Source organism: Nyctibius grandis, chromosome 11, assembly GCF_013368605.1.
Source record: "Nyctibius grandis isolate bNycGra1 chromosome 11, bNycGra1.pri, whole genome shotgun sequence".
NCBI classification, from domain to species: domain Eukaryota; kingdom Metazoa; phylum Chordata; class Aves; order Nyctibiiformes; family Nyctibiidae; genus Nyctibius; species Nyctibius grandis.
In genome coordinates this window covers 5,119,957-5,146,975 of record NC_090668.1, presented here as the reverse complement: position 1 = coordinate 5,146,975, position 27,019 = coordinate 5,119,957, and the positions used below count along the sequence as shown (strand labels likewise).

Sequence of the window (27,019 nt, the reverse complement as noted above, 5' to 3'; positions counted from 1 at the left end):
AAAGTGATTTCAGTCTACTTTTAAGAAAACCAAGAGTGTGCCAGCCAAAGTTGTGGCATTCCCACTGCTCCCTGGGCTGGGAGCGACGTGGACATTTGCATGCAGTTGAGAAACGCGTAACGCAGCTGCATCACACGTGCGTGGGATTCATCCCTTACCCTTCCCCAGAGCCTGGATGGAGATAAATTTTTCTAAACATAAAAGGCTTCCCATCAAGATGTCTTTAAAATGATCAGAAGGAGAAGAAAAGGCTTCCCACAAGCAGATCTGTAGGCGAAATGTTTCTTGCTATTATCACGCCATTTTATTAACATGTATATTCAAAAATTTATAATTCTGCTTATAGTAAATATACAACAGAGTATCTTTTACACAAGTGAGTTTTAAACGCTATTAAAATCAGGAGTCATCAACTCCGGAGCACGTTACTAATACCACGTCGGTAATGTGCTCGGCAATTAGAGATATTCAAAGTATTTACAGGGCACAGCAAAAAAAAGTGCAGACAAGGAGCCCAGTCAGGCGCAGACTGACTCAGCATTGCTCTGATATTCGGTGTGTTTTTATTCAGAGCTTGCGCTTTGTCGCAGAAGAGTCAAAGGTTTGTGAGGTGGAGGAATAACTCGGCACGACGTCGCGCTGAAGCGGTTGGGCGTAGCCATGATGATAATATAAATTCATTTTTATGGGCTAGACTTTTAATAATGATGCAGAAATAAGGGGAAATATCAAATGGGAACCTGGAAACCCCTCGATTCTCAGTGATCACAATTGTGCATTTCAGCAGAGGAATATGGCCAGGAATATGTCAGCATTGAAGCTGTTCTCCTCTCAAAACAGCCTATGAAGTGTTGAGGGTTCGTAGGCTTGAAAAATCATTGCAAATTCCAGATCTTCCCTTTGCAAAACTGTCATTAAGAAAATTCCTTTCTAGGCCAGCAATAAAAGTTTTGACAGTTAAAAATCAGGAATAAATGGTTTGGGCAGAGGAAAATTTTATTTGTATTTAAAACCCATCGATGACCATTTGGTGCAAGGAGTAAGTCGTCATCTTGGAGCTTGCACTCATGTCTAGAAGAGGCTCATTGGTGCGGAGCAGGATGTGACTTTGGGCTCTAGTGGCTGATGCAAAAAGGGATCTCAAAATATAGTTCAGCGTTGTATTTCTCTCTCGATGATCTGTTGAGTGCAAAGACCAAACCAGCCAAGTTGCTTGGGCAGAAACACTCATTTCAGGGAACAATTTCCCATCTGCCTGGTTTACTCATGATTTATTCCAATTTATTTTCTGATTTAAGTGCTTGGATTTTCATTATTTATCATGGTCTCTTCTCCATTTCCCAACTGAAGATGTCTTCTTTCTTGCAGGCATCGCTCAACAAACTCATGGAGACCCTTGGCCAAGCTGAACCTTATTTCGTCAAGTGCATTCGGTCCAACGCCGAAAAGGTAAATCCCGTCTCGTGAAAGCGACGCTGCTAAAAGTCATCTTGGGGGCATAAAAAGAAGAGAAAGCCCCAAATCGAGTTGGATTTAGAAGATACTTGTATATGAGCAATGAATGTTGTCACTTGGATGTTCTCTTGGGAAACTGCGCTGGCTTTTCTTATAATTGTAGAAACATAGATATGAAAAATCTGTGCTTTTAATTTATATGAGAAATATGTTCGTTTTAATAAATGCATTTGACTCCGTTGAAGCTTCTGCCACTCGTAATAGAGATTTAAAGACCCGTGAATTCACTTATGCTGTTACTGAGCCCTGAAGCTTCTTTAAAATAAAGTTTCTACAGGTGAAAGCAGAAACTTTTAGCATAAGCCCCGTTATTCAAACTGGCTCGGTGACGCATCATATTTTTTGAATGTGACTTTAAGGATTCTTTTATCTCCTGAGCTCAGGACCCTCAAGTTTAAAATGAACGTCGCAGTAGTGATGCTTTTTTGTGGATTAATGCTTCGGAGTTTTACCCAGACATTTAAAGATGAAGCTTTATGCCTTGGAGATTGTTTAGTTACTCACAATCTTACTCATTAGCTGTGCCCTTGGGGGGTCTTCCTCACTTCGGGGGCTCCAAAAATCCTCCTTTATAGCTTTAGGTATCTAGTTAGCTGTTTGAAAGTCTCCATCTGATGGCTGCTTGGAAGCAAACAGGCTTCAACCCTGATGGGATTAGTACGGTTCCTGGGGACCCGCGTTCCCTCCCTCCCCGAGCATCGTTGCCAACGTGTGTGTCATGCACATGCGCTACATCTGCTGAATCCGTTTATCCATCCGCGCGCTTAAAAAGCTTCAGTTCAAGGAAATATTTGCTCATCGTTGGCCTGTTTTTCCCCTTCCAGCTGCCCCTGCGGTTCAACGACAGCCTGGTGCTCAGGCAGCTGCGGTACACGGGGATGCTGGAGACCGTTCGCATTCGGCAGTCGGGATACAGCTGCAAATACTCCTTCCAGGTTGGGGAAAAGATTTTCAGTCTTTCCACACCTTTAGCAGTCTACAACTACATGAAGGGAGGTTGTAGTGAAGTGGGAGTTGGCCTCTTCTCCTAGGCAACTAGCGATAGGACAAGAGGACACAGCCTCAAGCTTCGCCAGGGGAGGTTCAGGTTGGACATGAGGAAGCATTTCTTCTCAGCAAGGGTCATTAGCCATTGGAAGGGGCTGCCCAGGGAGGTGGTGGAGTCACCATCTCTGGAGGTGTTTAAGAAAAGACTGGACATGGCACTTAGTGCCATGATCTAGTTGCCATGGTGGTGTCAGGGCAATGGTTGGACTCGATGATCCCAGAGGTCTCTTCCAACCTGGTTGATTCTGTGGTTCTGTTATCACCGTTGTCTGAATGTGGCTAGCTCATTTTTTTTAACAAGGTAATGAATTTCTAGCTCGTGGAGGTAATGAGCTGATGTCTGGTATGGAATGGTCCTCTGCTGAGCTGCTGATTTCTAGCTGCGCTAGACCTAGGTGAAGGCTACGAGCCCCTCTGCAGATAACGTCATCAGTTTTGAACAAAATCAGTATTTTTTCGTAACGTCGACTTCCTTTTTGCAACAAAAGAAGGTATCCAGTTTGCACGTTTTGGACTCACCTGGGAACGGCGTGCACCCCGTCGCGTCGGCGCTGGCTGCGTCCCATCGGGAGGGTGATTGACATCCTCTAAACCCCTCAGGACTTCTCCAGCTTTTTCTGTTTTCTTCTTCTCTGTGTTTTGGCCAGGTTTTACACACATGTCGGTCCTTTCATGCTTTGCTGGTGCCGATTTATTTCCTGCTGGCAGCTGCTTTGGGCCAGATGTCATGTCCTGCACAGCAGCTGTTTAGAAAAGGAGAACTGCTCGATTTTTTTCTTGCCGTGAGCACGGATCTCAACCTTATTTGGGAGGATCTCTCCTCTCGTACCTCCTCTGCTCTTTGAGTCCTCACAGCAGTAACCGATGGAGCGTCTCAGAGATGCTTTGCGATGCTGGTGACCCCCTTCCATAGGGGCCCTTGCTGAGGACTTCGAGCATTTTTTGCTCGAGATGACCCCGTGGGTTGGGCAGAACCTCTCCTCCTACACTGAAAGATGTTTGAACGTTGCTGGGTCCCTGCTTTGAAGTGTCTCCTGTCAAACCACAAATGGTGGACGCAACTTGGTGTCCCCCAGTCCGTATAGTGCTGTCTGTCCTTCTGCTCCCTCGATACATCCCGTTTCGCGTGGCCAATGGAGCAAATCTGGTATTTATGGAAAAAAGGGTCACAGCAAAACCCATCTAACCAAATCTTGATGTTTCTTCTTTTCCTTCTCAGGATTTTGTGAACCATTTCCATGTCCTTCTGCCGCAAGGAATCAGCCCGTCTAAGCACAATATCCATGATTTCTTCCGGAAAATAAAACTCGATCCAGACAATTACCAAGTTGGAAGAACAATGGTAAATGTTTATCCTCAGCTCACACGTTTAAGATACAGATATAACATTTGCCTGCATTTCTGTAATGATAAATTAACATCTTTATATACGTTTTTAATTAATGAAATTATTTTTTATCTGTTTGCCAGAAGCCAGTGGCTTAAATGAAGCTTTGAATATTATTAACACAAAATAGTAAGAAACGTGGTTGTTTTGTGTTAACCAAGTCATGGGGCTGGTTGTAGTGAGGTGTCCTTCAAAAAGCTATGTCTGTTTGTGGACACGGCTTGATACGACAGCTACGATTTTGCCTCCCCTGAAGGGAAAGCAGAGCTCTGTAATTCAGAGCTTGGACAGGTGTAGGCTGTAGATGAAACTGCAGAAACCTGTCAGAGGTGGCTTAACTAAAGTTAGCAGCTGAACTTTCTTCTGGGCACCCAGGACACAGAAACCAGGAGGATTAAATCATTTGTTTTGTGGTCTCGGAAGCTTTCCACGCTAAGTGTTTTTTGGGGGGTTTTTGACCAGGTTTTCGTGAAGGAGCGGGAGCGGCAGCTTCTGCAGGACCTGCTCCATCAGGAGGTGCTGCGCCGGATCACGCTGCTGCAGCGCTGGTTCCGCAGCATGCTCTGCAGGAGGCAGTTCCTGAGCTTACGGCAAGCTGTGGTGATCATACAGGTAGGTGACGGTGCCTGGTTTTGTTGCAAATTACAATCCACGAATCCAGCTGATGGGTAAAATCAGGTCCCCTCTCCAAGGAAAGAGCTTACAGTCAGGATTTGACTCCTAGTGCCATAGTAAGTTGGGAATGGGGGAGACAGAGCTGGAAAGGTTGCATGAGGGCAGGTGCTCTCCCATCCCCCCGCAACACCCGTTACAAGGAACTGCCTCCTGTGTTTGCAGAGATTTTGGCGTAGTTACCAGAGCCGAAAGAAAGGCGAACCATCCCCGGACCCTCTTGTCCTCAGCAAAGCTGCCATCGTTCTCCAGACCCACTGGCGGGGCTTCGTGGAGAGGCGGAGGTTCCTGCAGATGCAGTTTGCAGCCCATCTCATCCAGAGCTGCTGGCGGGAGTACGCCAAGCGGCGGCACGACGCGGCCACCAGCATCCAGGCGGCGTGGCGAGGACACCGCGCGAAGCAATCCTACACAGAAGGCAGAAGGAAAGTCATCTGCTTGCAAGCGGTGTGCAGAGGATATTTAGCACGACAAAGGTAACGCCGTTGGCCTCGGTTAAAAAAGAAAATGTTAAGAGATGTGGTTGATGTGAATTGTGGCACTGCTCGGACTGTGGTGACTTACAGAAAATGATGTCTCTTCGTAGCATCCCTGACCCTGTCCCGACCTGCCCTGATCCTTTGTTTGTCCACACTTTCTTACAAAGGAGTTTATTTAGCCGCACATCCTACTCCTAGAATAAGCAGAGCCTATTTCAGGCTGGAGCACGTAGGCAGTGGAAAGCTGAGGCCATAAATACTTGCGAGTTTTTTTCCCCTTGGCAGCAACCCCAGTTTAAGTAGCTTATCTTTACCTCAGATTGCCTCGCTGATCTGTTGCTGCACTGTCTCACAGGGACAGGAGATACTGGAGCCAGCTGCTGTGAAGGGGAGAGGGTTTCCAGCCATGCCTTGGCTTGCTGGCCACATCTTGGTTCATTCTCCAGAGGCGTTGCCTGCAAGGTGTGGAGCACCTTCACATAGGGTGGAAGATTTGGGAGCTGCAAAGAGCTCTTGGTGTGGGACACGAGTCCCTGCTAGCTGTACCAGAGGCACTCCAGGCAGGATGGTGAAGATGGAGAAGCCAAGGGGGTGCGATGGGTTAAGCTCTTCTGGCTCCATCAGCTTCTAAAGGAGCTAGACCAGGGATGGAGGTTGGACCTCCTGTTGTCAGCAGAAGAGGAATTTTCAGGTGCATTGGGGCAGTCCTCGAGTAGGAGAGATGGCATAAGAGGAGAAGGTTGAAAACTGAACGTGCACTCGTGTTGTCTGGCACCAGACGTGCAAGGAGCGTTGCTTGAGATGCCGACAGTGGTGAGGTGATGCTGGTGGTGGTGGTGATGAGATGCCACCAGTGCAGTGCCTTGAAGGGACATGAGTGGGCGCAGGGGGACAATATGCTGTTTTTCTGCTTTCTTGCAGGTTTAGAGCTTTGAAAGAGCAGCGATTAAAAGAGATGCAGCTGGAGAACGGCCTGTCAGTTAGAGAAGAGGATGGACTGGAGGCAGGTGATGCTTTGGAGATTAAAGGCTCCGACCCATCTAAGTGGGAGGACAGCTCATTTGGAGAGCGAGTGAGAGCTATAGAGGAACATAAATCGCTGATGGAGAATAATCGGGTGAATCACATGGACCCACTGGATACTTCTGCGAATTTATTGTACAAAAGGCACGAGAGAGCCAGTAGCCAGAGCGGGATGGACACCGAAGAGGAGGTCGTTGTGAGAGAGAGACCCAAGTCGCTGGAGGATCTCAACCAGAAAAAAGTGGTTCGTGCAAAGAGAGAAAGCAGGAGGATGCGTGAACTGGAACAGGCAAAATTTAGCTTGGAGCTGCTCAAGGTCCGGTCCACCGGCGGGCTGTCACCTTCAGAGGAGCGGCGGTGGTCCACCGAGCTTGTATCTGAGGCACTTCATTCCTCTCAGGGAACCCCAGAGAGCGAAAGCTCTCAAGGGAGCTTTGAGATCTTAAGCTGTGAAGATACCCCAAGTAATAAACTCGTTCCCTTAGTTTTAGACGAGCAAGATGTGCAGACGTTTTCCACTGACTCTTTGCCTGGCAGCCCCCGGGCTCATCTGCAGGAGAAGGCTTTCTGTGCAGCAGATGTGAACAGCAATTTACCCAGTTGCAGAAAGATGCCTTCAGGCTTGGAGCTACCTGATAACCTCACCATGAAGGAGCGCATGGTCTGTGACCCCCAGAATGTTATACACAAGGCGCATCCAAGAGAAACCTTCCTTTCCAGCAGCCTACCTACTTTCTATGTTCCACCAGAAGACAACGTGAAGGTGAAGCTGATGGAGAATAACCTGAGGAACAAAGCAGTGGAAAGAGAGGAGAGGACATTTACGTTCTCTGAGGTCAGGAAGGACTCTGAGCCAGACCGGGGCAGAGCCTTGGGAGGGGAGGAAGAGGAGAAGTCCTCTACCAAGAGAGAGGAACGTGGGACAGCGACTGTGACACAAGCCCATTCTCCAGACTCTGTCATCAAGAGACTGGAAAAGCTCAACGTGGAGAAGGAGGAACGGCAAAAGCAGCTTCAGCTGCAAAATGAGAGGGAGATGATGGAGCAGATCCGTCAGCAGAAGGAAATTCTGGAGAGACAACGCAAAGCCTTTGAGCAGCAAGGGAAAGTGGAGGCTTTGCAGAGGGCTGAGCAGAGCAGAATGAAGGACCCCTCCCTCAAACCAACCAAAAAGCCAGACAGCCGGCCTCAGTCAGTCCTCATCCTGCACCCCCAGAGCAGAGGGGAGCACAGCCCCACCACCAGTGTGACTCCAGCCTCATCGGTGGACATTAAAGGTCTCACCGTTGGAACCAGGGGAAGCTCTCCAGCCCACAGTGCTCCCAAAGACAGACCTGTCAGCATGTTCATGGAGCGAAGAGAAGGTCAATCAGGATCAGTGCTGGAACCCCGGTGCCATTCCAGACCGGCTCTGGACCCCAGGGACCTCCCAGGCAGCCACTTCTCAAGGACAGAGTGCCTCCGGCAACCCCGAATGCCCAACCAGGCCACTGAGGAGACGAGGGCAAGCGCTATGTTCTTCACACCGAAAGACAATCCCTTCGGCCTCCAGTGAGTACAAAGATGGTGTGCTTTCTCCATAGGTTTCTCCGTAGGCTTTCTCCGTAGGCTTTCTCTGGGCTTTTTATTCTGCTGGAGACCATTTTATACAAACGGTCCAAAACATTGTTTCCAGAGACTGTACAAAACCCCTGGTGAAACAAAGATGGGTTTCTTGATCTTCTAGCAACAAGCAGGCAGAGATCAGAGGAAAAGAAAAAAGAACTGGAAATATGATTTCTCAGCCTTATGTGATGGGCATTATGTAAGCCAGGGGAGATAATCGTAAGACATTAGCAGGTGAAGGGAGTGCTTTCGTTTACCCTAGATGAAGGGTGATAGGAGTTTATTTCTCAAGGTAAAAGATGACGAAAAAGTTCTTAGGATTTTTGGGTGATCAGAGTAGAAATGAGCAGATAAGGCAGAAAATGTCTGGATTTTTCATGTTTACTGTCAAATTAACACAGCCAGCAAAGGCATTCGGACAATCTTACCATTGCAAGTTAAAAACCAGCAACTGTCCAGAGGGAGTTGGGATATTTTTGACAGCACGTCACACCTATAATTACATGTGTAATGGGTTTAGCAGTCATTCGACTCCGTTGCGTTTACGCCGTGCGTTGCTTAAACGATGGACTGCTCCAGCAACAGGGAGGGTCTAGAGATGACAAAAAGATCTTGGGGCAATATTTGCTCCCGCTCTATCGTGTTGCTTAAGCTGCCTTGCCTAATTTGGGAAAGATTTTGGCCATTTAGCTCAAAAATGACTTAAAGCCCTCCCAAATCCTGCTGCACCCTTTCCAAGGCACAAGCTACCAGTGCATATTTGCTGTTGATAACTTAAGGTATCTCCAAGTGTAGTAGTCTTGTGGTTTACGTGCTGCTGTGATGGGAGGAGATTCCCATTTAATTTGTGCAGGTTCTTTAATTAAGTCCAGACACACGTGGTGGAGAAAAGGAGCAGTCGATAAAAAAAACAGCCGGATAGAGGCAGCGGCATCCCTTGCGTGTGGGCATGGTGAGGGTTTTATTCGAAAGTGATGGTAGAAGGAGCTGAGCGAAAAGCAATTTTAAATGGGCGTATTTTAAAATGTTATGTTAGATGCAAAGTGAGGATGCTCTCCTTCCGAACCAGGTCATGTGAAAATCTGCAGGAGGTCCTGGAGAATTGGTTTGGAATTGGGTATTTGAGAATAGTCTTCCCCCCACAAAAAATTTCTTTTCATTTCTTTTCCTGCTTCATGCACAGAACAAGCAACAAAAATATTAAAAATTCCTGCATTTTACTTTTTATTCTGCAAGAGAACAATCACATTTGAGAATCCAGAAGTGAAAACGTACCATCCGTAACAACCTTGAGGGTAGAGTTGGCAGGCAGAACTTCGCATCTTCTTGTCACAGAATCATATCATAGAATCACAGACTGGTTTGGGTTGGAAGGGACCTTAAAGACCATCTAGTTCCAACCCCCCCCTGCCACGGGCAGGGACACCTTCCACCAGACCAGGTTGCTCAAAGCTCCATCCAACCTGGCCTTGAACACTGCCAGGGAGGGGGCAGCCACAGCTTCTCTGGGCAACCTGTTCGTCCTTTGGTATTAACTCAAATCCTGAAGAATTCCAAGTGATTCCAAAACCCCAAGACCTCAAACTTGTAATTTGGTCTTGTTTTCTCGGGCTGCGCACTTGTATGCTCCTGCGAGCCGGGCTGGCGCGGTGGGAAGGCTTTTAGGCGAAGATGAAACATCTCTGTTGTGTTGTGTTTCAGCAGGGAAGCAAGTCATCAATGCCCTTCCAAGGCTGAATTAGCAAGGAAGCCATTTAAGATGCCGGGGTCTGGCAGAGGAGAGGTAAGTTGTGGCTTGTTTATTTTCTCTTTTAATTGAACAGAGGGGAAAAAAACCCCAGCTTATTCTGCCAGTTTTCCCTCAAAAGCTTCAAAGAAGTAAACAATAAAGCACAAGGGCTGCTCAACATAGGGAAGGGGGGTATCACGGTACGGCAACCTTCGCAGCTTCTCTTAAAAATAAAAAGCCCCCGTAACATTAATTCACACAGAATCACAGAATCAATCAGGTTGGAAGAGACCTCTGAGATCATCGAGTCCAACCATGGCCCTGACACCACCATGTCAACTAGACCATGGCACTAAGTGCCATGTCCAGGCTTTTCTTAAACCCCTCCAGAGATGGTGACTCCACCACCTCCCTGGGCAGCCCCTTCCAATGTCTAATGACCCTTGCTGAGAAGAAATTCTTCCTAATGTCCAACCTGAATCTCCCCTGGCGAAGCTTGAGGCTTCTTGTCCTGTCGCTAGTTGCCCGGGAGAAGAGGCCAACTCCCACTTCACTACAGCCTCCCTTCAGGTAGTTGTAGACTGCAATAAATTCATAGCAGCTCTGGATAAAAAGGATCTCATGGTCCTGATGGCAAACACTGTCCAATGCAGTCTTGTCTTGGTTTGGTTTAACACACGTTTGAGTAACATCCATGATTGTCCATTTTCACCGTGTTGTCTTGGTTTTTATTTTTCCTGGTGCTATTTTTCCTGCACTAGATAGAATATCGCGTCCCCTCTGTGGGGTGCAATATCCCTCAGAGATGTCTTAAGGCTGTACTTGAGCTACGCTATGATGCCAAACATCGGTAGAATCTCCTTTTTATTTTAAAAACCTTTATTTTGTGTTGTTGTTTTATCATTTGGTCAAGCAGGTTCCCAGACCGACCCATAAAAAGAAAGCCCGCATGGCGCGGACGCGCTCCGATTTCTTGACTAGAGGTACTTTTGCCGATGGGGAGGGGGATACGGAGGAAGATGATTACGATGGCAATTTTGAGTTCCTTCTCTCCTCTGACCAACCTCCTCATCCCGAGGCGGTGCCTGCAACCCGGCTGGGGCAGGCCTGTTACAGTGACTCCGAAATGGTAATTTTAAACATTTAACTTTCAAAAGGGAGCGAGTGGAGCTGCAGGAACCTTTCTTTGCTAACTTTAGCTGCGCTGATCTCTTCATCGCTTCTTCTCCCACTTCCAAGGATGCTGTACATGGGTAAACTCGGCGAACACAGCAGAAACGGATGCGAAATGGGGAAATCATTTGTATTTCTTGGCCGTGGGGATGTTTTCTGGCTTAGTTCTATATCAGTTACAGTTTCCATAGCTTTCCTGTAGCATTGCAACTTGTATTGCACAGCTACCTATTTTTTTTGGGTTTTTAACCTCAATAGCAAAGTTCCCCTAGAATCCTTGTGCTCTAAAAATGATCTACGCACATCCACAGAAAAGCTCAAAGCAAATATTGTCCAAAAAGCAACAGACAACAAAGAAAACCATATAAATCTTGCCCCTCCTATTACTTTTGATTTTGTACCCTTAGCCACAACACCCAATGATTATTCAGTCCTCAATTATCAGAGCAATGCTGACAGATGGCGTCTTAGAGAAAGCAAAACCATGTAAATTGGGCAATAAAAATATAGTGAGAGTGAAATAGTGGGTTTTAAAGAAAAAAAACCCCAACCTTCGTGGCTTTTTCAAGCACAGTAACTGATGTCCCTTGACAGGTCCACATGCTGCAGCGCCGTGCTACGTGAGCCTGTGCTGCAGAGCGTTTGCATCTCAGGCTTAATCTCCCACCCGGATAAGCTGCTTTTGGAAAATCACAAACTGAGAGGTTTCAGGAGTGGAAGAAGGCCAATGGCTTCCAACCCACCCCTGTTTTTTTCCTGAGCTGGTGGAGATGTTTCCATAGAAGTGTGGATAAACGCCAGGAATCGTCTCCTGCCCTAAGAGCTCAGGTGGAACGTTGAGTAGAGCTGCCTTGCTCCTCTGCTCCAGCTATGGTGCTGGATGTGGACCTGAGTATAAAAACTGAACAAAAGCATGAAAACCAAAGTCAGAGATTTATTTTGTGCTGCAGCGTTGCCGTGGGTCTGGCAAACATCTCGTGTGATGCTAAAATCAGCTTTTCCAGGAAAGCCAGATGGCCAAGGAGGGCTTTTCGTGACTTTTGTGTTAGCAGCCTTTGTTATAAAGGATAAATTTTTCCCAGGATAATTTCCTCACTGGGAGAGGGCAGAGGTTTAGAAATTCCATGAATTTTTAAGGTTGCTCTTGATAAATTTCCAGACGTTTTGAGCCAGGAATACTCGAAACCTGATTGAAAGATGTGACTCTATGAACTGAGCTCACTTGGCTGCATCTTCGCTCATCTCCCTGCCTGTAGATCAGGAAAGGGAGGATTTTATGTAGAAAATGTAGTATTTTACGTAGCCTGGCGAAAGCCCTGGGTGAGGGGCCGCGCCGTACCTGGAGTGCTGTGCTGTGTTCCTGGAGGCTACCCTCTTACAAAGTGTTAGGGGTTTTTTTTTAGCCGTAGAAATCTTTCCCGCTGGGATGCAAAAGGTGAGCTCCATCCTTGGGAGGGACCTGGCTCATCCCACTCTTTCGAAATGCTCCTTGGGACTCTGCTCTCCTGGTTTAACAGCTCTCACCGCATGCGAGTAGTAGTAGGTGCCAACTGTCTCTCATCTCTCCTGTATCCCTCTTCTCCTTTGCTCTCACATCACTAGCTCTAACTGGTGGTCAGCCCTTTGACCCCTTGCGCGGTTGAGTTCTGCTTTCTAGCAAATGCTACCCGTGAAGTCGTGTGCTCAGCGGTACCCTACGTCTGTACGTCCTGACAACGTGTACAGTGTTTCCATCTGTATTCTGTATTGCAGGTTTGGGACCAGCCCTTTGGCTTGTGGCTTTTCTGGGTCAGGATCACCACAAATAGCAAAAATTTAGGGACTGCTTATTCATAGTTATTAGCAGAGCTTGGTTGGGTGTTGCAGATGATGGAGCAGCCTATGATAGAGCAATACTGGGTACAAGCTCCAGTAGGTGGGTGCTGCGTAGACATATTCATTGTGTCTTGTGATGTTCACATGAAGACAAGTCAGGCAACCATCACACACGGACTGGTTTCTGTGCTAGTGAATAGCTTATTCATAGGGCTCCTGCCCCTGGCTATGACTTTCCAAAAAAGCTTCTTCTGATGTGCTGCTCAGCGGCCAAGGGCTGCTAGATACATGAAAGGGAGATCATGTGTGACCTTGTGAAGCTGAGCATGTGATGGCTCACCAGCACCGCTGGCGTGAACCTGTTTTGCCTATTGGTTTCTTGACCATCAAGTTAATGATTGCGTATCACTAGCTGGTAAGTAGAGGTCCACCAGAAATGGGTGCTCCTGACCTATGTCTGTGGTATCCCAGAGCAGCAAAGACCTAGAGCATCTTCAGCCAGAGCTGAAACCCAAGGTGCACCAGTATATAAGGTGGCTGCTGAAGGTACAGTTGACTCCAAAAAGCCTTTAAGGCTAAAGGGCTTCCTGACAAGACCAAACCTTCAAAGGTTGCTTGAGTTTTTTGGTTAGTGATTAGCTGAGGATTAACCTGCCTTGCAGTGAGACAAGTGGGAGGAATAGCTCCTGGCTGTGGTCAACACATATGAATACCACTTCTGTTTTGCACCTAAGCCTGGAGAGCTTTCCTGCAGCAGATAAATAGACAGCCTTGGTTAGAGAAACCACAGCAGAAGTATTTTCTGAATACATTCTCCTTCAGCAGAGGCTCTTAGAGAGAGGGTCTTGGGTAACGAAGCAGTGATTTAACTCCAACCTCCGTGCTACAGCCACAAATTGACAAACATCCGGCCAAGTATCTGTCACCAGCTGATCCCAAGCATGCCTGAAGAGCCAGCAATGAAAGAAGATCTCATCCTAAGCCGTTCAGAGGGAGCCATTGCACTTTAGGAACCTCTTCAGTGCAGCACATAGCACTGCTGCCTGCTGGGACAAGTCATCTCACTTGGCCACAGTTCTCTCTTCCTAGTGCCAGCGGGCGAAATGCAAGTTGCTCTTTCAGAGGAAAAATATTTGTTCCCCTCTTCATCCAGGGGACAACTCCAGACCCCCTGGCTATTGCCGTTCACCCGCACGTAGTGCTTTGTGGTGTTCCCTGGCTGGGGATTTTCTGGCACAGAGGCTTGTCTTGGCATCTGAGAAGGTTTCCTATCCAGCTGAGGACCTTCCCCTTCAGAGCTTCTTGGAGGAGTCCCTCATACAGAAGGCTCTCGCACCAAAAATGCCTTTTAGTCCTTACTTTCAAAAGCTGGAAAGGTTGCTGTGAGAGCAGAGGAAACGTGGAATGATAGTAGGTCAAGAAGTGGGGTAGAGCAGAGAGAGGTGGTGATAGTAATGGTAGAAAAACCCTTCTTCCAATTGTGTCTCAAAAGTGCTTTATGTTTTTGACTCAAAGTCTTCTGCATGAGCCAGGGGTTTCACTTGCTTTGCTCTACTCCAGAATCTCAACGCTAGAGCTGCTTGTGCAGTAGATATGATACATATTTAAAAAAGAAAGTGTACGTGAAGTCCTACAGAGCAACCTCTGCATTGCTCCAGCAATCTCCTTAGCCTGCCTGCAACGGTCAGCACATACCAATGTGCTTTAAATGGCTTTGAAATAGGAAAAAGGGGTACACAAATACATTTTTTTTCAAAAACAAAGCACTGAAGTGATTAAAAGGTTGAAATTACTCAAGAACGAAACTATATAATGGGGGAAAATATTTTAGTAGGTCATTTTTAAAAGCAAGTAGTAAGTTTGGGCTGGATGGAAATCACTTTTATGGGTTTTGAGGGTTTTTTTTTTTTCCCCCAGTATCCATCTGCAATTGATGTGTGATCATCACTTAAATGTAAGAGCGACAGGAACAAGAAACCCTTTGATGGTTTAGGCAGTTTCTTTCTCTCCCAGTGGCAATTTTGCCTCATGTACTGCCATCTCCTGGCTGGTAGAGAGGTTAGTCCGAGGTGAAAAATAAAACATTGAGTAAATATGGTAAATGTGACTCCCCTGCAGCCCATATTTTTATATAATTTTATTTGAAATATTTTTAACAGAAGAAAAAGAAATGCTTCAGAACACAGTGCATTCAGCTGAGACTTTTAGGTGATGGGAAAGCTACAGGAGATATTTGACCATCATCTCCCGAATCCTTTCATACAACCTGATTCCCTGCTTTCCTCATGCCAAAAGTCTCTCCTCCAGGAGTCCAACTCCAAAATCACAGCTGCAGTTGGGAAAAAAAGAACAAAAATTACTATTTTTTTTTAAATACAAGAAGACTATTTGTGGGCTATTTCATGGAATCTCGTTACGTTGAACTATTGCAAATTCATTTCACCCTCAAAAGTGATCCCAGGGCATTTTAAATAGTGGCAAAAGTGGAGATCCTTTGTATTAAAGCTGAAAAATCTCTTGTTTCCAAAGGGTTAATTTTGACGTGCCCTTGGCACAAAGACTTCCTGTAAAGTCCTCAACAAGAGTTGGAGGAGGAAGCTCTGCTGGGTTCCTTTGGTGCTAGGAACACCACAAATCACTTCGTCATGGCTAATGAATGTGGCCAACATGGTTCTTCTGGGATGAAGATCTGGGCTGCCCAGACTGAGGTGGTGGAGCAGTTGTGCAGGCTGAGTGATGAGAACCCGTGGCTTGGTGCACACTGATTTTCATCATTGATTGCTCAAGGAGAAAGAAGGTTGGACCTCAATATAGAGTTGGAGGAAGGGAAATCCCTTTCTTTTTTAGGAGTTGTTAAAATATTTCTCTAGTTGTAGCTAGCTCGACAGGACTGTAGGTTTTCATCTGTAGGCAGCTAGAAATAAAGATGTAACAGATGAAATAATTTTTGCTAGGAAAAAAAAAAATCAGCTGGCATCCCAAGAGCTGTCTCATTTTTAAACGCTTCATGCTTGGAATCGTTACAGACAGTGCAGCGATTCGCCTCTGGGGAAGGCCAAATGAAACTGCACAAAACCATGTCTCAAGGGGAGATCGGGAAGCTGGTGGGCGCGCAGAAGAACCTGGCTCCAGATGGGAGGTAGGAAACATGGCTGGGAGACGAGTCCCTCCCATGTCCTTCTTGCTCTCCATCACCTTGCTGAACCACCCCAGCTCCTTTGGAGGTTCACCAGCCAAAGCCAGCACATGAGTTACTTGTCCCACCTTTCCTACGTGACCATGGAAATGCCCCATTAGAAGAGGCATCCTGCTCATATCACAATAAAGTTTTGATGACATGGGCCAGACATCCCATCCCAAACCACCCAATTGCATGCATGAAACTTGGGTTTCTTGCCTTTCCTGAGGACATTTAGCCTGGTTTCTCAGGTAGAAGTTGTGTGGATTTAACTCCTTCTCAAAAACCATGAAGGTCTGGGAGATTTGGGGTAGTTTTGGTTAGAAGGACATTTTCCTAGTTAAGGTGGTTCCCCTTTCCACGACTTATTTCCAGGCCTCAGCGAGCCAAGATGAGGTTCTGGGTGAAGGGAAAGCAGGGGGAGAAGAAGACCCCATGGGAGAAGCTTGCTACCCAGTCTGAGCTGCTAGAGCTGTACGCGGAGCAAGAAGCCCCCGGCAGGGAGGTGATTTCTGGCTTGCAGCTTGGTGAAGGTAAGTGGTGGGGTGGCACGGTGCTGGTGTTGTAAGGAGCAGAGAAATTGCGTTCACTCTCATGGCAGAGGGAAAAGGTAGTGTAAATCTGGCTTGATGCTACAACCAAGAGTAGTCCAATATATAGGGGCTTGGGTAAAGGTATAGAACTGAGGAAGGTTGGCTTATCTGTAGGGTTAGGGTATCTGTAAATGGGAGTATGATGTGTGATGGTGTGGTCTAGCTGAGGTTCCTGTGGGAGAACGGGTTGCGAAGCTGCACAAATCGAATGTCCACGCTGGTTCATGTCTCTTGAATTCATGGACAGCGTCAACTCGAAACCGTGGCACGTAGGTTAGAGGGTGGGATCCGAAACGGGTCTCGAGGAATTTCATGTCCCTAATCTTCCCAGCAGCCATCTGGACATGGACAGATGTTTCCCCTCTTGAAAGAGGAAATAACCAAAGGAGAAATAACATTTAATCTTCCTATGAGTACCACACAGTTCTTTTCTCCTCCGCAGGTCTATTTCGATGCCCATCTCCCTGTTTTAGTGGCAGAACTAGTTTTCATCTGCTCTTCAATCTCTTTCTTCCTTTTTAATTATCACCCATAGAGTTGAGTCCTCACCACCTGACCCCTCCACGGAGTCCTGAGCTGTCCGGTATCTACCGTCGGGAGTTTAAAGAGAACAAGGAGCCATCTCCCAAAGTGAAACGCAAGCGCAGTGTCAAGATCAGCAACGTGGCTCTGGAGCCTGTGCAGTGGCAGAACGACTCGCTGCAGATCATAACCAGCGCTAGCGACTTGAAGAGCATGGATGAGTTTCTCCTGAAGAAGGTAACTCATGTCCTCACTGCTCCAGCTAAATCATCGGAGAGCTCGGAGAGCAGACAGAGGCAACAACGCCAAAATTATCGTGGGGGCATCAGTAGCAATACTAATAATTCATCGAAGGGTGCACAGCATGCATCAGGGCAGGCTTGGGAGAAAAGATGGGCAGGAGTTGAAGGCTATGGGGAAGGGCTCGTGTTTCTAAGTGTGCATGCAGGAGAAACCACATCGTAATCACTATTAACATTGCCCATGGTGGAGCAGCTGCTGCTTGTGCTGCTTCATCTCACGCGGTGCTTTGCAGCAGCAAAATTCACGTGGGTGCATAAACCCCTTTGATTTCCCAGATGAATGAACTGGATAATGAGGACAGCAAGAAGGACACGCTGGTGGATGTCGTGTTCAAGAAAGCGCTGAAGGAATTCCGACAAAACATCTTCAGCTTTTACTCCTCGGCATTGGCGGTAAGTGACTGGTGGGTGAGAACTTCCATGTCGAGGAGAAATGAGATGCTCTGAGTCCTCCTGGTGATGGAGACATTGCAGAGCCTTCCATTCCTGGTCTGCTTATCCTGAAAGAAGGATGCTCTTCCTTTGTATTCAGTCCCACGAGCTGTAAATTTGAACCAAAGTCTTCCTTGAGTGGAGATGTTTGGTCTCCTCATTCTAGCTTGCTTCCAGTCAACAGGGAGATGACAGTAAATCGATAAACTCCTGTTTCCCACCCAAAGTTCCTAGAAACCTTTGTTTTAAATTAGCGAGTGGTGGACATCCGAGCAATGCGGAGCTCTGCTCTTCTGCTATTTCTGAATCTGAGCAACAATCGCTGTGGCTTAGCGATCAGAGTGGTCAAAAAAAGGTATTTTATTGCCCAGATTGTACAAAAAGTTCCTTGTAAGGCTTGAGCTGGCATTTACCGTCCTCCTACGCTGTGCACTGAGAAGCCACCCTGCCAAAGGTCACAAAACAGCTCTCTGTTAGATGATCCTTTTCTCCTTCTTTTAATCATACTTGGACTTCCCCCAAGCGTTTGGAAGCCGGTCAGGCTGAAATAATTGTCTGGAGCAGAACAGGCAATCTGAAGTGTATAAAAATCTCTTTTTTTTGCTTCTGTTTCCTTAAAAGATGGATGATGGGAAAAGCATCCGCTATAAGGACCTGTATGCCTTATTCGAGCAGATTCTGGAGAAAACCATGAGGCTTGAGCAGAGGGATTGGAGTGAGTCTCCAGTTAAAGTCTGGGTCAATACCTTCAAAGTCTTCCTGGATGAATATATGATAGAGTACAAACCCCTGGACTACACCGCGGTGAAGGTAGGCGGCACTTTTCTTAAGCCCTTTCAGGATTTGGGAACTGTCTTTCTGCGGGGTCGTGCTCTCTGTAGACACATGGGAACCTCTGTTGTCTTCTCTGCTTTAAGGTGAGGTGGACAACATAAGCCAGCATGCAAGGTGTGATTCATTGGTTGTGTTTCACTGGGCTCAGCAAACCCTCATTCACATCTGGGCTGAGCTGGGCCTTGACCAATGCCAACATGTAGATGTTGTCTCCATGGCAAAGCTGCAGCCATCTATGGATGGTTGGAAAGGCAGCTCCTCGTGCTACCATTTTAGGGTTTGGGGTTTTTTTTTAATCTTTGAGGGAAAGCAAAAGAGAGAGATGCTTTCCTCATCTCTTGAACTCTTCCCAGGTGACCACATACTTTACCATCGGTTGGGTTGCAGGAGAAGGGGACACGGGCAGTGGCTGTCCTCGGGGTCTAGCTACAGCTTTTAAAGCAGTCAGAGCTTGCAGTATGCCTTTCACTAACCTGAGCTCCTCGCTTTCTGCTCTTTATGGTCTGTGAGGACAAGCACGGGGTCTCAGGCTGGGCTTGGGAGATGCTGTTTCTTGTACAAATAATCCATCTTCTGGCTCTTCTGCTCCGAATCCTCCCCAGGCTCCTCTCCAGGCAGGTTTTCTTCTGAGCAGGCTGAGCATCAGCTCCAGCTGCAGTGCTGTGCCATGTCCTCCTTGGGTGTCTTAAAATGAGATGGGAGAGGTTTAGTTCGCTGATGCTGGACTTGGAGGCAGAGCAGCTGATCCCAACTCTGAGATGAAGATGGGGACAGTTGTCCAGGGGATTTCTGAAAACAGGGTGATCCATAGGAGAGTTTTCTAAAGTGACTCTCCTGGGGCTGCAGGTGCACGGGAGGGTGGGGCTGGAAAGCAGTGGGCAAAGTTAGATACGAGCCCTCCGTACACTTTACCTGGGGCAATTGCCTGTAAATACTCTTAAATCTCTTTCTATTGCCAGGTGCCAAAAACGGAACGAAAAAAGAGAAGAAAAAAGGAAGCTGATGTGGTGAGTTGAGCACTTTGTGCTTGAGCATTAAAAAAATTAATGTCCTTGTGGCCAGAATGACGAGTGATAAGAGACCTGCTCATGACGGGTCCTGTGTTGAGGTCTGAACATCACACTCTAATGAACATGCAGCTGTGAAAGGACATGCTAGAAAGATGGATGAGGTGGATTTGGTTTGCTTGATCAAGGATCGCTGTAGGTTGTCCTCTGAAAACATGTCCCACATCACTCAAGACAGTGCATGTAATGTCAGGAGTTATTCTAGAAGAACTGAGAGCGAAACAGAAAGTGTTGTTCTGGGTTTCTGCACAAACTTACAGTGTGTGTTTTTCATCTCTAATATCAGAGATGTAGGAGTTTACATCTCCTTTTTTCCTAAAGGATATAATAGTACTAGGAAGGATGCAGATGCAGAGAAAAAGGGGCCATGGATGCATAGAAGACCTTCTTAGCATGGGGAGGTTGACCAGCCAACCTCGGTCAAATGCAGTTTCTAACCTGCTCACATGACGGTTCAGTTCCCGTCCCGGCTGGATGTCTGTTTGGGTTGCCTATGGGGTTACTGGGCTGAAAAGGAAACAAAAATAGCAAATAACAGCTAAAAGTTGGACAGTTGACTCTGTTCATCTCCCCATTTTGCAGCAAACTCTTCCCCCATCTCCTTTTTCTCACCACCCGATCTGTTTCATTGCAGGTGGAAGAGCACAACGGTCACATTTTTAAGGCGACCCAGTACAGCATCCCCACCTACTGTGAATATTGTTCCTCCTTGATCTGGATAATGGACAGAGCTTCTGTTTGTAAATGTAAGCACGCTCGCTTTGCCCTTTTTTTCATGTGCTTGTATCACAGGGTGAATTTTGGGGCTCTGAAAGGTGTTTGCTGCTGTTTCATGCAACCCCACTCTCAAATAATTTGGCTTTTTTCACATTAAAAGAGCTTCTGAGACAGATCCTAAGGGTTTCTGAAGTCAACTAGTAAGTCCACCCCAGCAGTCCTTCCAGTCCTCATGGTATGGTTAGTTTTGTGCGTGGGAGCTTTGCCTTACACATCTGATCCTATAAGGTCCTATGGTCATCCCATGAGGTCAAACCATATTTAAGCATCGCAGTAAGAAGGACGGTCGAGTCAGGTACGGCTTCAGCCCATAGGATACCTGTGGGTCTCGTGACCATGGCAAATTCATTGGGCTTAGCCCATTTGACCTCCAGGCATGTGAATTTTTGGAGAGATGGGGAAAATGGAAGAGAACCGATGGCAAAGATTGATCCATCGCTTTGGTCTTTGAAACGTTTCTTTGATTAGATTGAAAGTGTTGACCCTGGGGTGTTTCAGGCTGATGTCCAGTGCAGGAAGAATACGAATTCCCTGCTATTTCCAACCTCTTTGAGCATATCCATGTCGGATAGCTCAGAGTGACGCATGGATTGTTTTCTGAGTTGATCTATCAAGGTTTTCTTAATGTTTCAGGGACTTAAATATGGGACCTTTAAAATTAAAGGCTTCATTTTTTGTTTTGGTTTGAGTGGATCTAATAGACTTGGCCCCTGGGAACTGCAAATTCAATGTGCTTTTGACCTGCTAGTCCTGAGAGGAGCTACTTAATTCATATTAATTCATATTTCTCCAGCGATCTGACTTTTTTTGATTATTAAATACTATTTTTCCTTGTTGCAGTATGTAAATATGCTTGTCACAAGAAGTGCTGTCTTAAAACCACGACCAAGTGCTCCAAAAAGGTAAATGTCTCTCCTTCCTTTCCTTTCATTAAATACCTTTCAGACGGCGGTACCAGGCTTGTATAAAAAATATTTGCAGGCACAGAACTTGGTATAATGCTGGCAATAACCCTCCTTCAAGCAGGACCTTGGACTGGAGATCCCTGGAGGTGTCTCCAACCAGTGCTTGGGTGTTGGCACGTATTTTAGGAGTAACACAGCGATGCATCACTATGGACCTGCCCAGTCTTGCAGTAGATGTTGCAGTGATGTTCCCTACCTTGTAATCGTGCTGAATAATAGAGTGCTGCCTCTTTTTATAGCTTTTAAGAACTTGGAAATGTGGGGTTATTCTTAAATGTAGAGTTATTCTTGGAAATACGGGTTATAGTCCCCGCTCAGGCGCTCAGCGCGGTCCCCAAACAGCGGCGGCACTAGAGCTGAGCGAGGAAGGGTGGGTGGAGGATGCTCAAGCGCTCACCGTGCTCCTTAGAGGGGAATTAAATATTGTTTGCTGGGTTTAAGGGTATGGAGGACAGTGGATGAATGCAGCATATCACAGAATCACGGAATGGTTAAGGGTTGGAAGGGACCTCTGGAGATCATCCAGTCCAACCCCCTGCCAAAGCAGGGTCACCCAGAGCACGTTGCACAGGTTGCGTCCAGGTGGGTTTGAATATCTCCAGAGAAGGAGACTCCCCACCCTCCTTGGGCAGCCTGTGCCAGGGCTCTGCCACCCTCAAAGAAGTTCCTACTCATATTCAGATGGAACTTCCCATGTTTCAGTTTGTGCCGTTGCCCCTTGTCCTGTCACTGGGCACCACTGAGAAGAGTCTGGCCCCATCTCCTTGACACCCGCCCCTAAGGTATTTGTAAGCATTGATAAGATCCCCCCTCAGTCTTCCCTTCTCCAGCTGAACAGCCCCAGCTCCCTCAGCCTCTCCTCGTAAGAGAGATGCTCCAGTCCTCTGACCATCCGTAGCCCTCCGCTGGACTCTCTCCAGTAGTTCCTTGTCTTTCTTGAACTGGGGGGCCCAGAACAGCACACAGTTACTCCAGGTGTGGTCTCACTAGGGCCGTGTAGAGGGGCAGAAGAACCTCCCTTGACCTGTTGGCCACACTCTTCCTAATGCACCCCAGGACACCATTGGCCTTCCTGGCCCCAAGGGCACATTGCTGGCTCATGGGGAACTTGTTGTCCACCAGAACACCCAGGTCCTTCTCTGCAGAGCTGCTCTCCAGTAGATCAGCCCCCAGCCTGTACCAGTGTCGCCCTGGCTAACAATGAATCATCAACATTTGGTGTGGGGGTTTTTTTTAAAGTTTATTTTGTGCCCAAAAAAAGGATCGTACAGCCAGGATAATAATGTGCGGAAAGCTTTATCAGCTCCCTGGGAGGCTTCCTGGGGAAGAACAGCCTCCATAATCATACAGCCTCCATAAAGCTGCATGATTACATTTTTCCCAAGAAATAATCTGAATATATACATTGAATATAAATATTTGAATATATTTGCTTTGATATAGTGTTTTTGCTGCGCTCTTTCCCTTTCTGACAGTATTTCTGCAGGAACTGGAAACACTCCATACGAGTTTCTGCTCTACACATCTGGGAAGTTCAATGAGATCTCTGATTATTTTTTTTCAGAGAAGCTCAGAGGTGCTTGGAGCCTTCTCATTTCTTGGGGTTTCTCTGCACAAGGAAGTTTTTGTGCTGTACCCAAGGAAGCGAGTTCACCATGTCTCCATGGTAGCTTTCCACTCGGGCAGTTGGAGATCCTTCTCTAGGAAAGCTCTGGCTTGTCTGTGCTTGGTGGGTTCATGGTTTTTAGGGTTGTTTCCAGCAATGGGGAGCCACAAACCATCACTTTGAGAAAAAGGTCTTTATTTTCTGACAATGGTTGATTTTGTAACTGTAGCCTTGTCCCAGACTGGATCTGTTTCTCCAGATCTGGGGTGAACTTGAGCAAATGCCAAGCTCATCTCTCTCGTTGGCCCTAGAATTGCTTTCACCCATGCTAAGTCCTCATCTCACAGCTACTTGACTTGAGTAAATTAGCACATGGGTTGTGTGGTGTCGCATCTGCTGATGGTTTTAGCAGCCAAGCAGGCTGGTTGAGCAGCAGGTGATGAAATTTCAACTGGTAGCTGAGACCAGATGTTCCTGGGGTGTTTTTTTTCCCTAGAGCATGAAACAGCAGGGGCATCTCCCCCACATCATCTCATAAGATTGACAAGATTGATGAAAGGATGACATTGAATGGGAAAAACAAAGATGCAGGAGTGGTTATACGGCGAGCTGTGACCTATGTCATGGTCACCACCATCTTGCTGATGACTGGATTGCAGTGTGTGCCCTCTCACGTTTCTTCTGCTGGGGCTGGGCATTTGTGTCAAAATTTTATTAGGTCTTTTGACTTTTCCCACCCAGAATCTCCCATTTGGGAGGACTTTGTTCACATTTGAGTTTGCCAAATATCAAATCTCCAGTGAGTGTTTGCAGCTGGCAAGAGAGTCGTTCCTGACAGATGTAGGTGGGCCTTTTCAATGCTCCTATTTTGGCATCATGTTTGTTCACAGATATTTTGCAATCACCGATGCTGTCAGTTGATCTGAGTACCCGAGGCTCAGATTTATCTCCTCTGCTTTGTGCAGCCTCTTTGGGCAGTGAAATCATCCCTGGAGATGGTGCCAGAGGGGCGGGAGGTGGAGGACCACCATGCCCAGCTGCGGTGACTCTGCCAGGCTGAGAATATAAGCACAGTGAGGTGGTTAAAGAAAGAAAATCCAGACTTCTATGACTTTAGGTGCATGTCCAGAGACGAATTTAGCATTGCAAGATGTACGTTGCTGGCTGTCTTGTCCTTCTGTGCCGGTGGCTTCATTAGACTGACTTGCAGATCACCTGGATCAGCTGAAGAAATCTGAATAACAGTTGAGTCGAAGCACTGCACCAGCATTGCTTGCTAAAAATATTTTAAAACCTTTTTTTTTTTTGCTTTTCCCCATCAGTACGACCCTGAGCTCTCATCTCGGCAGTTCGGCGTGGAGCTCTCCCGGTTGACCAGCGAGGAGCGAGCGGTGCCGGTGCTGGTGGAGAAGCTCATCAACTACATCGAAATGCACGGGCTGTACACAGAGGGCATTTACAGAAAGTCGGGGTCCACCAACAAGATCAAGGAGCTGCGGCAAGGACTCGATACAGGTAAAAAGAAGGGGAATAAACCACATAGGGAGAAAACTCTCTGCAGCAGCAAGGTTGGAGGTAAGGAAGGTGGGAAGAAGCTTCATCAGGGCGAAACAAGAAAGCGGTCCTGCCTTCCCCGACCGCGGGCTGTGAGAACGCAAGTGATGCTTTCACGTCTCCAACCAAAATCTGTTCTCAAGTCACTGACTCATGCTTTTTTCAGTGTGATGTATGAATAAAGTCATTCTAGTTGAGGGAAAATGCTGCCTTAGAAATCCTGGTCCCACTTGCCTGGAAAATGCAGATTTTAAGACGTGGAGCTGAAATCAAGTGAGGGATTTCTCGACATTGAGCGCAGTGTGGTTTTGGGGTGGCACATGAACACTTTCCATCCTAGAGTAGCTTATCCATGCACTGGCTTCACTTATGGCTTCATATTGATCGTTGCCTCTTGTTTTTATTCTCTCTTCTCAATCTACTGCTGGATGCAGACATCGATAATGTGAATTTAGACGACTACAACATCCACGTCATCGCCAGCGTGTTCAAGCAGTGGCTCCGAGATCTGCCCAACCCTCTCATGACCTTCGAGCTCTACGAGGAGTTTCTGCGGGCGATGGGTAAGGAGCCTCCTTCGCTATCCCGTTCCCGGTGGCCACTTTTAGTGCCAAATTCTTTATTTACTCCTTGGGCCTGAGTCAGCTGGTTTTGCCAAATCATTTTCACCTGGTTTCAAAGACTGATTTTTTTGGCCAGAAGTGTTTTTTCATGCAAAGCCACGGGCAGTTCAGTCTCGCCTTTGGTGGCACGCGTTTGCATCGTGGTTCAATAGATTTCAGCCCAAAACGTTAGCCAGAAGATCTGTCTTCTAAGTAGTAAAAGTAAGAAAGCATTAGGAAGGTATCGTTTTAAATACAAAGAAGAAGTAGAAGCCACCCCTAAACGTTGGTGCTTTCTCCGCAGGCCTCCAGGAGAGGAAGGAGATGGTGCGGGGAGTCTATTCGGTCATCGACCAGCTCTCCCGCACCCATCTCAGCACCTTGGAGCGTCTCATCTTCCACCTGGTGAGGTACGTTGGGCCGAGGTGGCTTCGGGCAACAGGCAAGGGGAGGATGCTCAGACATCTTTTCATACCAAAGTAGCTGAGACCGAAAGCAGGTGGGCAAAGGAAAGGGAAGAGCTTTCAGGTCCATCGTGTCTTCTGGGAGGTGGCCCCAAAGCTGTTTCTCCAAATGATGCTCGTATTGATGAGCAACCTCTGCAGTGCTCTGTTTGCTCCTGGTGCCTGTGGGTCCGTGGTGCCTCTCGCCACTGCAGGGACAGGTTTTTTCGGGTGGAAAATGCCAGTTGTTTTGGGTGGAAAATGCCTTGAGAACACCTGAGATGTCTTTGGGTTTGGCTTTCTCCATTGAGCAGAGCGAAGACGAGGGCAGAGCAGCACGCTTGCTAGCAGAGCAAGATAGCACTGTAGAAGTGTAATCTCTTTTATTCATCGATGGCCATGTGGAAGAGGTGAAGTGGAGGTGCTTTCACCTCTGACTTCTCTCTTAATCCCTACTTTTTTCAGGATTGCCCTCCAAGAAGAGACCAATCGAATGTCAGCTAATGCCTTGGCTATCGTCTTTGCTCCCTGTATCCTCCGCTGCCCAGACACGACGGACCCGCTGCAGAGCGTTCAGGACATCAGTAAAACAACCACGTAAGAACATGGTGCCGGGTGATCCAGCTCCATAACCATTGCCATGTCACCACTCACATCTTGACCACACTTAGTACAAGGGCTCGAGAATAAGGACCTTTAGCATGGAAATTATATACACGTATTAAATGCATCTTCATGAAGATATTTCATATTCTGTCAATCTCCAAGAGGTTGTTGAACGGGGATTTTTAAGCAATGGAGCATCCACAAGAGCAGATCAACTTGTGCTCCTGCCTGGCACATCTCAGCAGGAAAAGGTGGAGCTTGTGCTGACGTGGTTTTATAGTTAATCCCCTTTATGGCAACCAGATCTTTGTTCTTACTTCATTTTGTCATTACTGGATCCAGTGTCCAGTAAGTCTGTTAAAATTGTTGAAGATCAGAATCTGCTTGGACACCCAGCTTGTAGGAGCATTCATCCAGCTGGACCTTTCTCCCTCCGTGCCTTTCCGTCAGGGCAGATCTTTGGGCAAGACAGGACCAGCTCAGGTCAAATAATTTCCTCCTCTCATTTTGTCTTCTTTTGGGTTTTTTTCCCCCCTTTAGTTGCGTAGAATTAATCGTCATCGAGCAGATGAACAAGTACAAGGCTCGTCTCAAGGACATCAACAGCCTGGAGTTTGCGGAGAACAAAGCCAAGAGCCGCCTCTCCTTGATCCGCAGATCGATGGTGAGATGCCAAAGCTGTCTCTGTTCCCTCCTGTCCTCTCCTTGCCCCCAGAGCAACCCTACCTGATCTTCTCGTGCTTATCCCAGTCTCCCAAACCCCTTGCAACCTCTCACGCCATCTCCCCCAGGACAAGGACCCTCTACACCATGGTGGCTCCTCACCTTTGCAGGGAGTCATACCAAAGCACAAGGAGGTGGGAACAGTCTGTGGAAACATGGTCGCTCCAGCCTAGCAGCTCCTGATCTACGTTTCCACCTTCATTTGAGCTTGTTTGGTCCTGGGTTGAGTCAGGTCATTGACCAGCTCAATGTCGCCCCATGGGAGACTTGGACCATCCTTTTTCGTGCTCAGTCTCATTCTCTGAACTCAAAATGAGCTCCCCAAAGGCTCTCCCTGCTCCCGCAATGCCTTTTTGGGAGCCCTAAACCC

General features: G+C 47.2%; 1 protein-coding gene across 4 annotated transcripts in view; it reads left to right on the top strand.

The window, feature by feature from the left end:
* The window catches only part of MYO9A (myosin IXA), a 188,774-nt gene that overhangs the window by 157,489 nt on the left and 4,266 nt on the right, over positions 1-27,019 (top strand). For 3 of the 4 annotated variants that reach the window (XM_068410045.1, XM_068410042.1, XM_068410043.1), the window contains 21 exons: positions 1,369-1,449; positions 2,340-2,450; positions 3,782-3,904; positions 4,412-4,561; positions 4,787-5,097; positions 6,022-7,674; positions 9,430-9,511; positions 10,374-10,586; positions 15,472-15,584; positions 15,999-16,156; positions 16,752-16,975; positions 17,317-17,433; positions 18,094-18,282; positions 19,266-19,313; positions 20,008-20,119; positions 20,991-21,052; positions 24,044-24,236; positions 24,710-24,838; positions 25,182-25,287; positions 25,786-25,917; positions 26,467-26,590. In XM_068410045.1, the coding sequence (XP_068266146.1) occupies positions 1,369-1,449; positions 2,340-2,450; positions 3,782-3,904; positions 4,412-4,561; positions 4,787-5,097; positions 6,022-7,674; positions 9,430-9,511; positions 10,374-10,586; positions 15,472-15,584; positions 15,999-16,156; positions 16,752-16,975; positions 17,317-17,433; positions 18,094-18,282; positions 19,266-19,313; positions 20,008-20,119; positions 20,991-21,052; positions 24,044-24,236; positions 24,710-24,838; positions 25,182-25,287; positions 25,786-25,917; positions 26,467-26,590 (4,431 nt within the window). The remainder of the gene's footprint in view (positions 1-1,368; positions 1,450-2,339; positions 2,451-3,781; positions 3,905-4,411; positions 4,562-4,786; positions 5,098-6,021; positions 7,675-9,429; positions 9,512-10,373; positions 10,587-15,471; positions 15,585-15,998; positions 16,157-16,751; positions 16,976-17,316; positions 17,434-18,093; positions 18,283-19,265; positions 19,314-20,007; positions 20,120-20,990; positions 21,053-24,043; positions 24,237-24,709; positions 24,839-25,181; positions 25,288-25,785; positions 25,918-26,466; positions 26,591-27,019) is intronic. The other variant, XM_068410044.1, reaches the window with a different exon arrangement.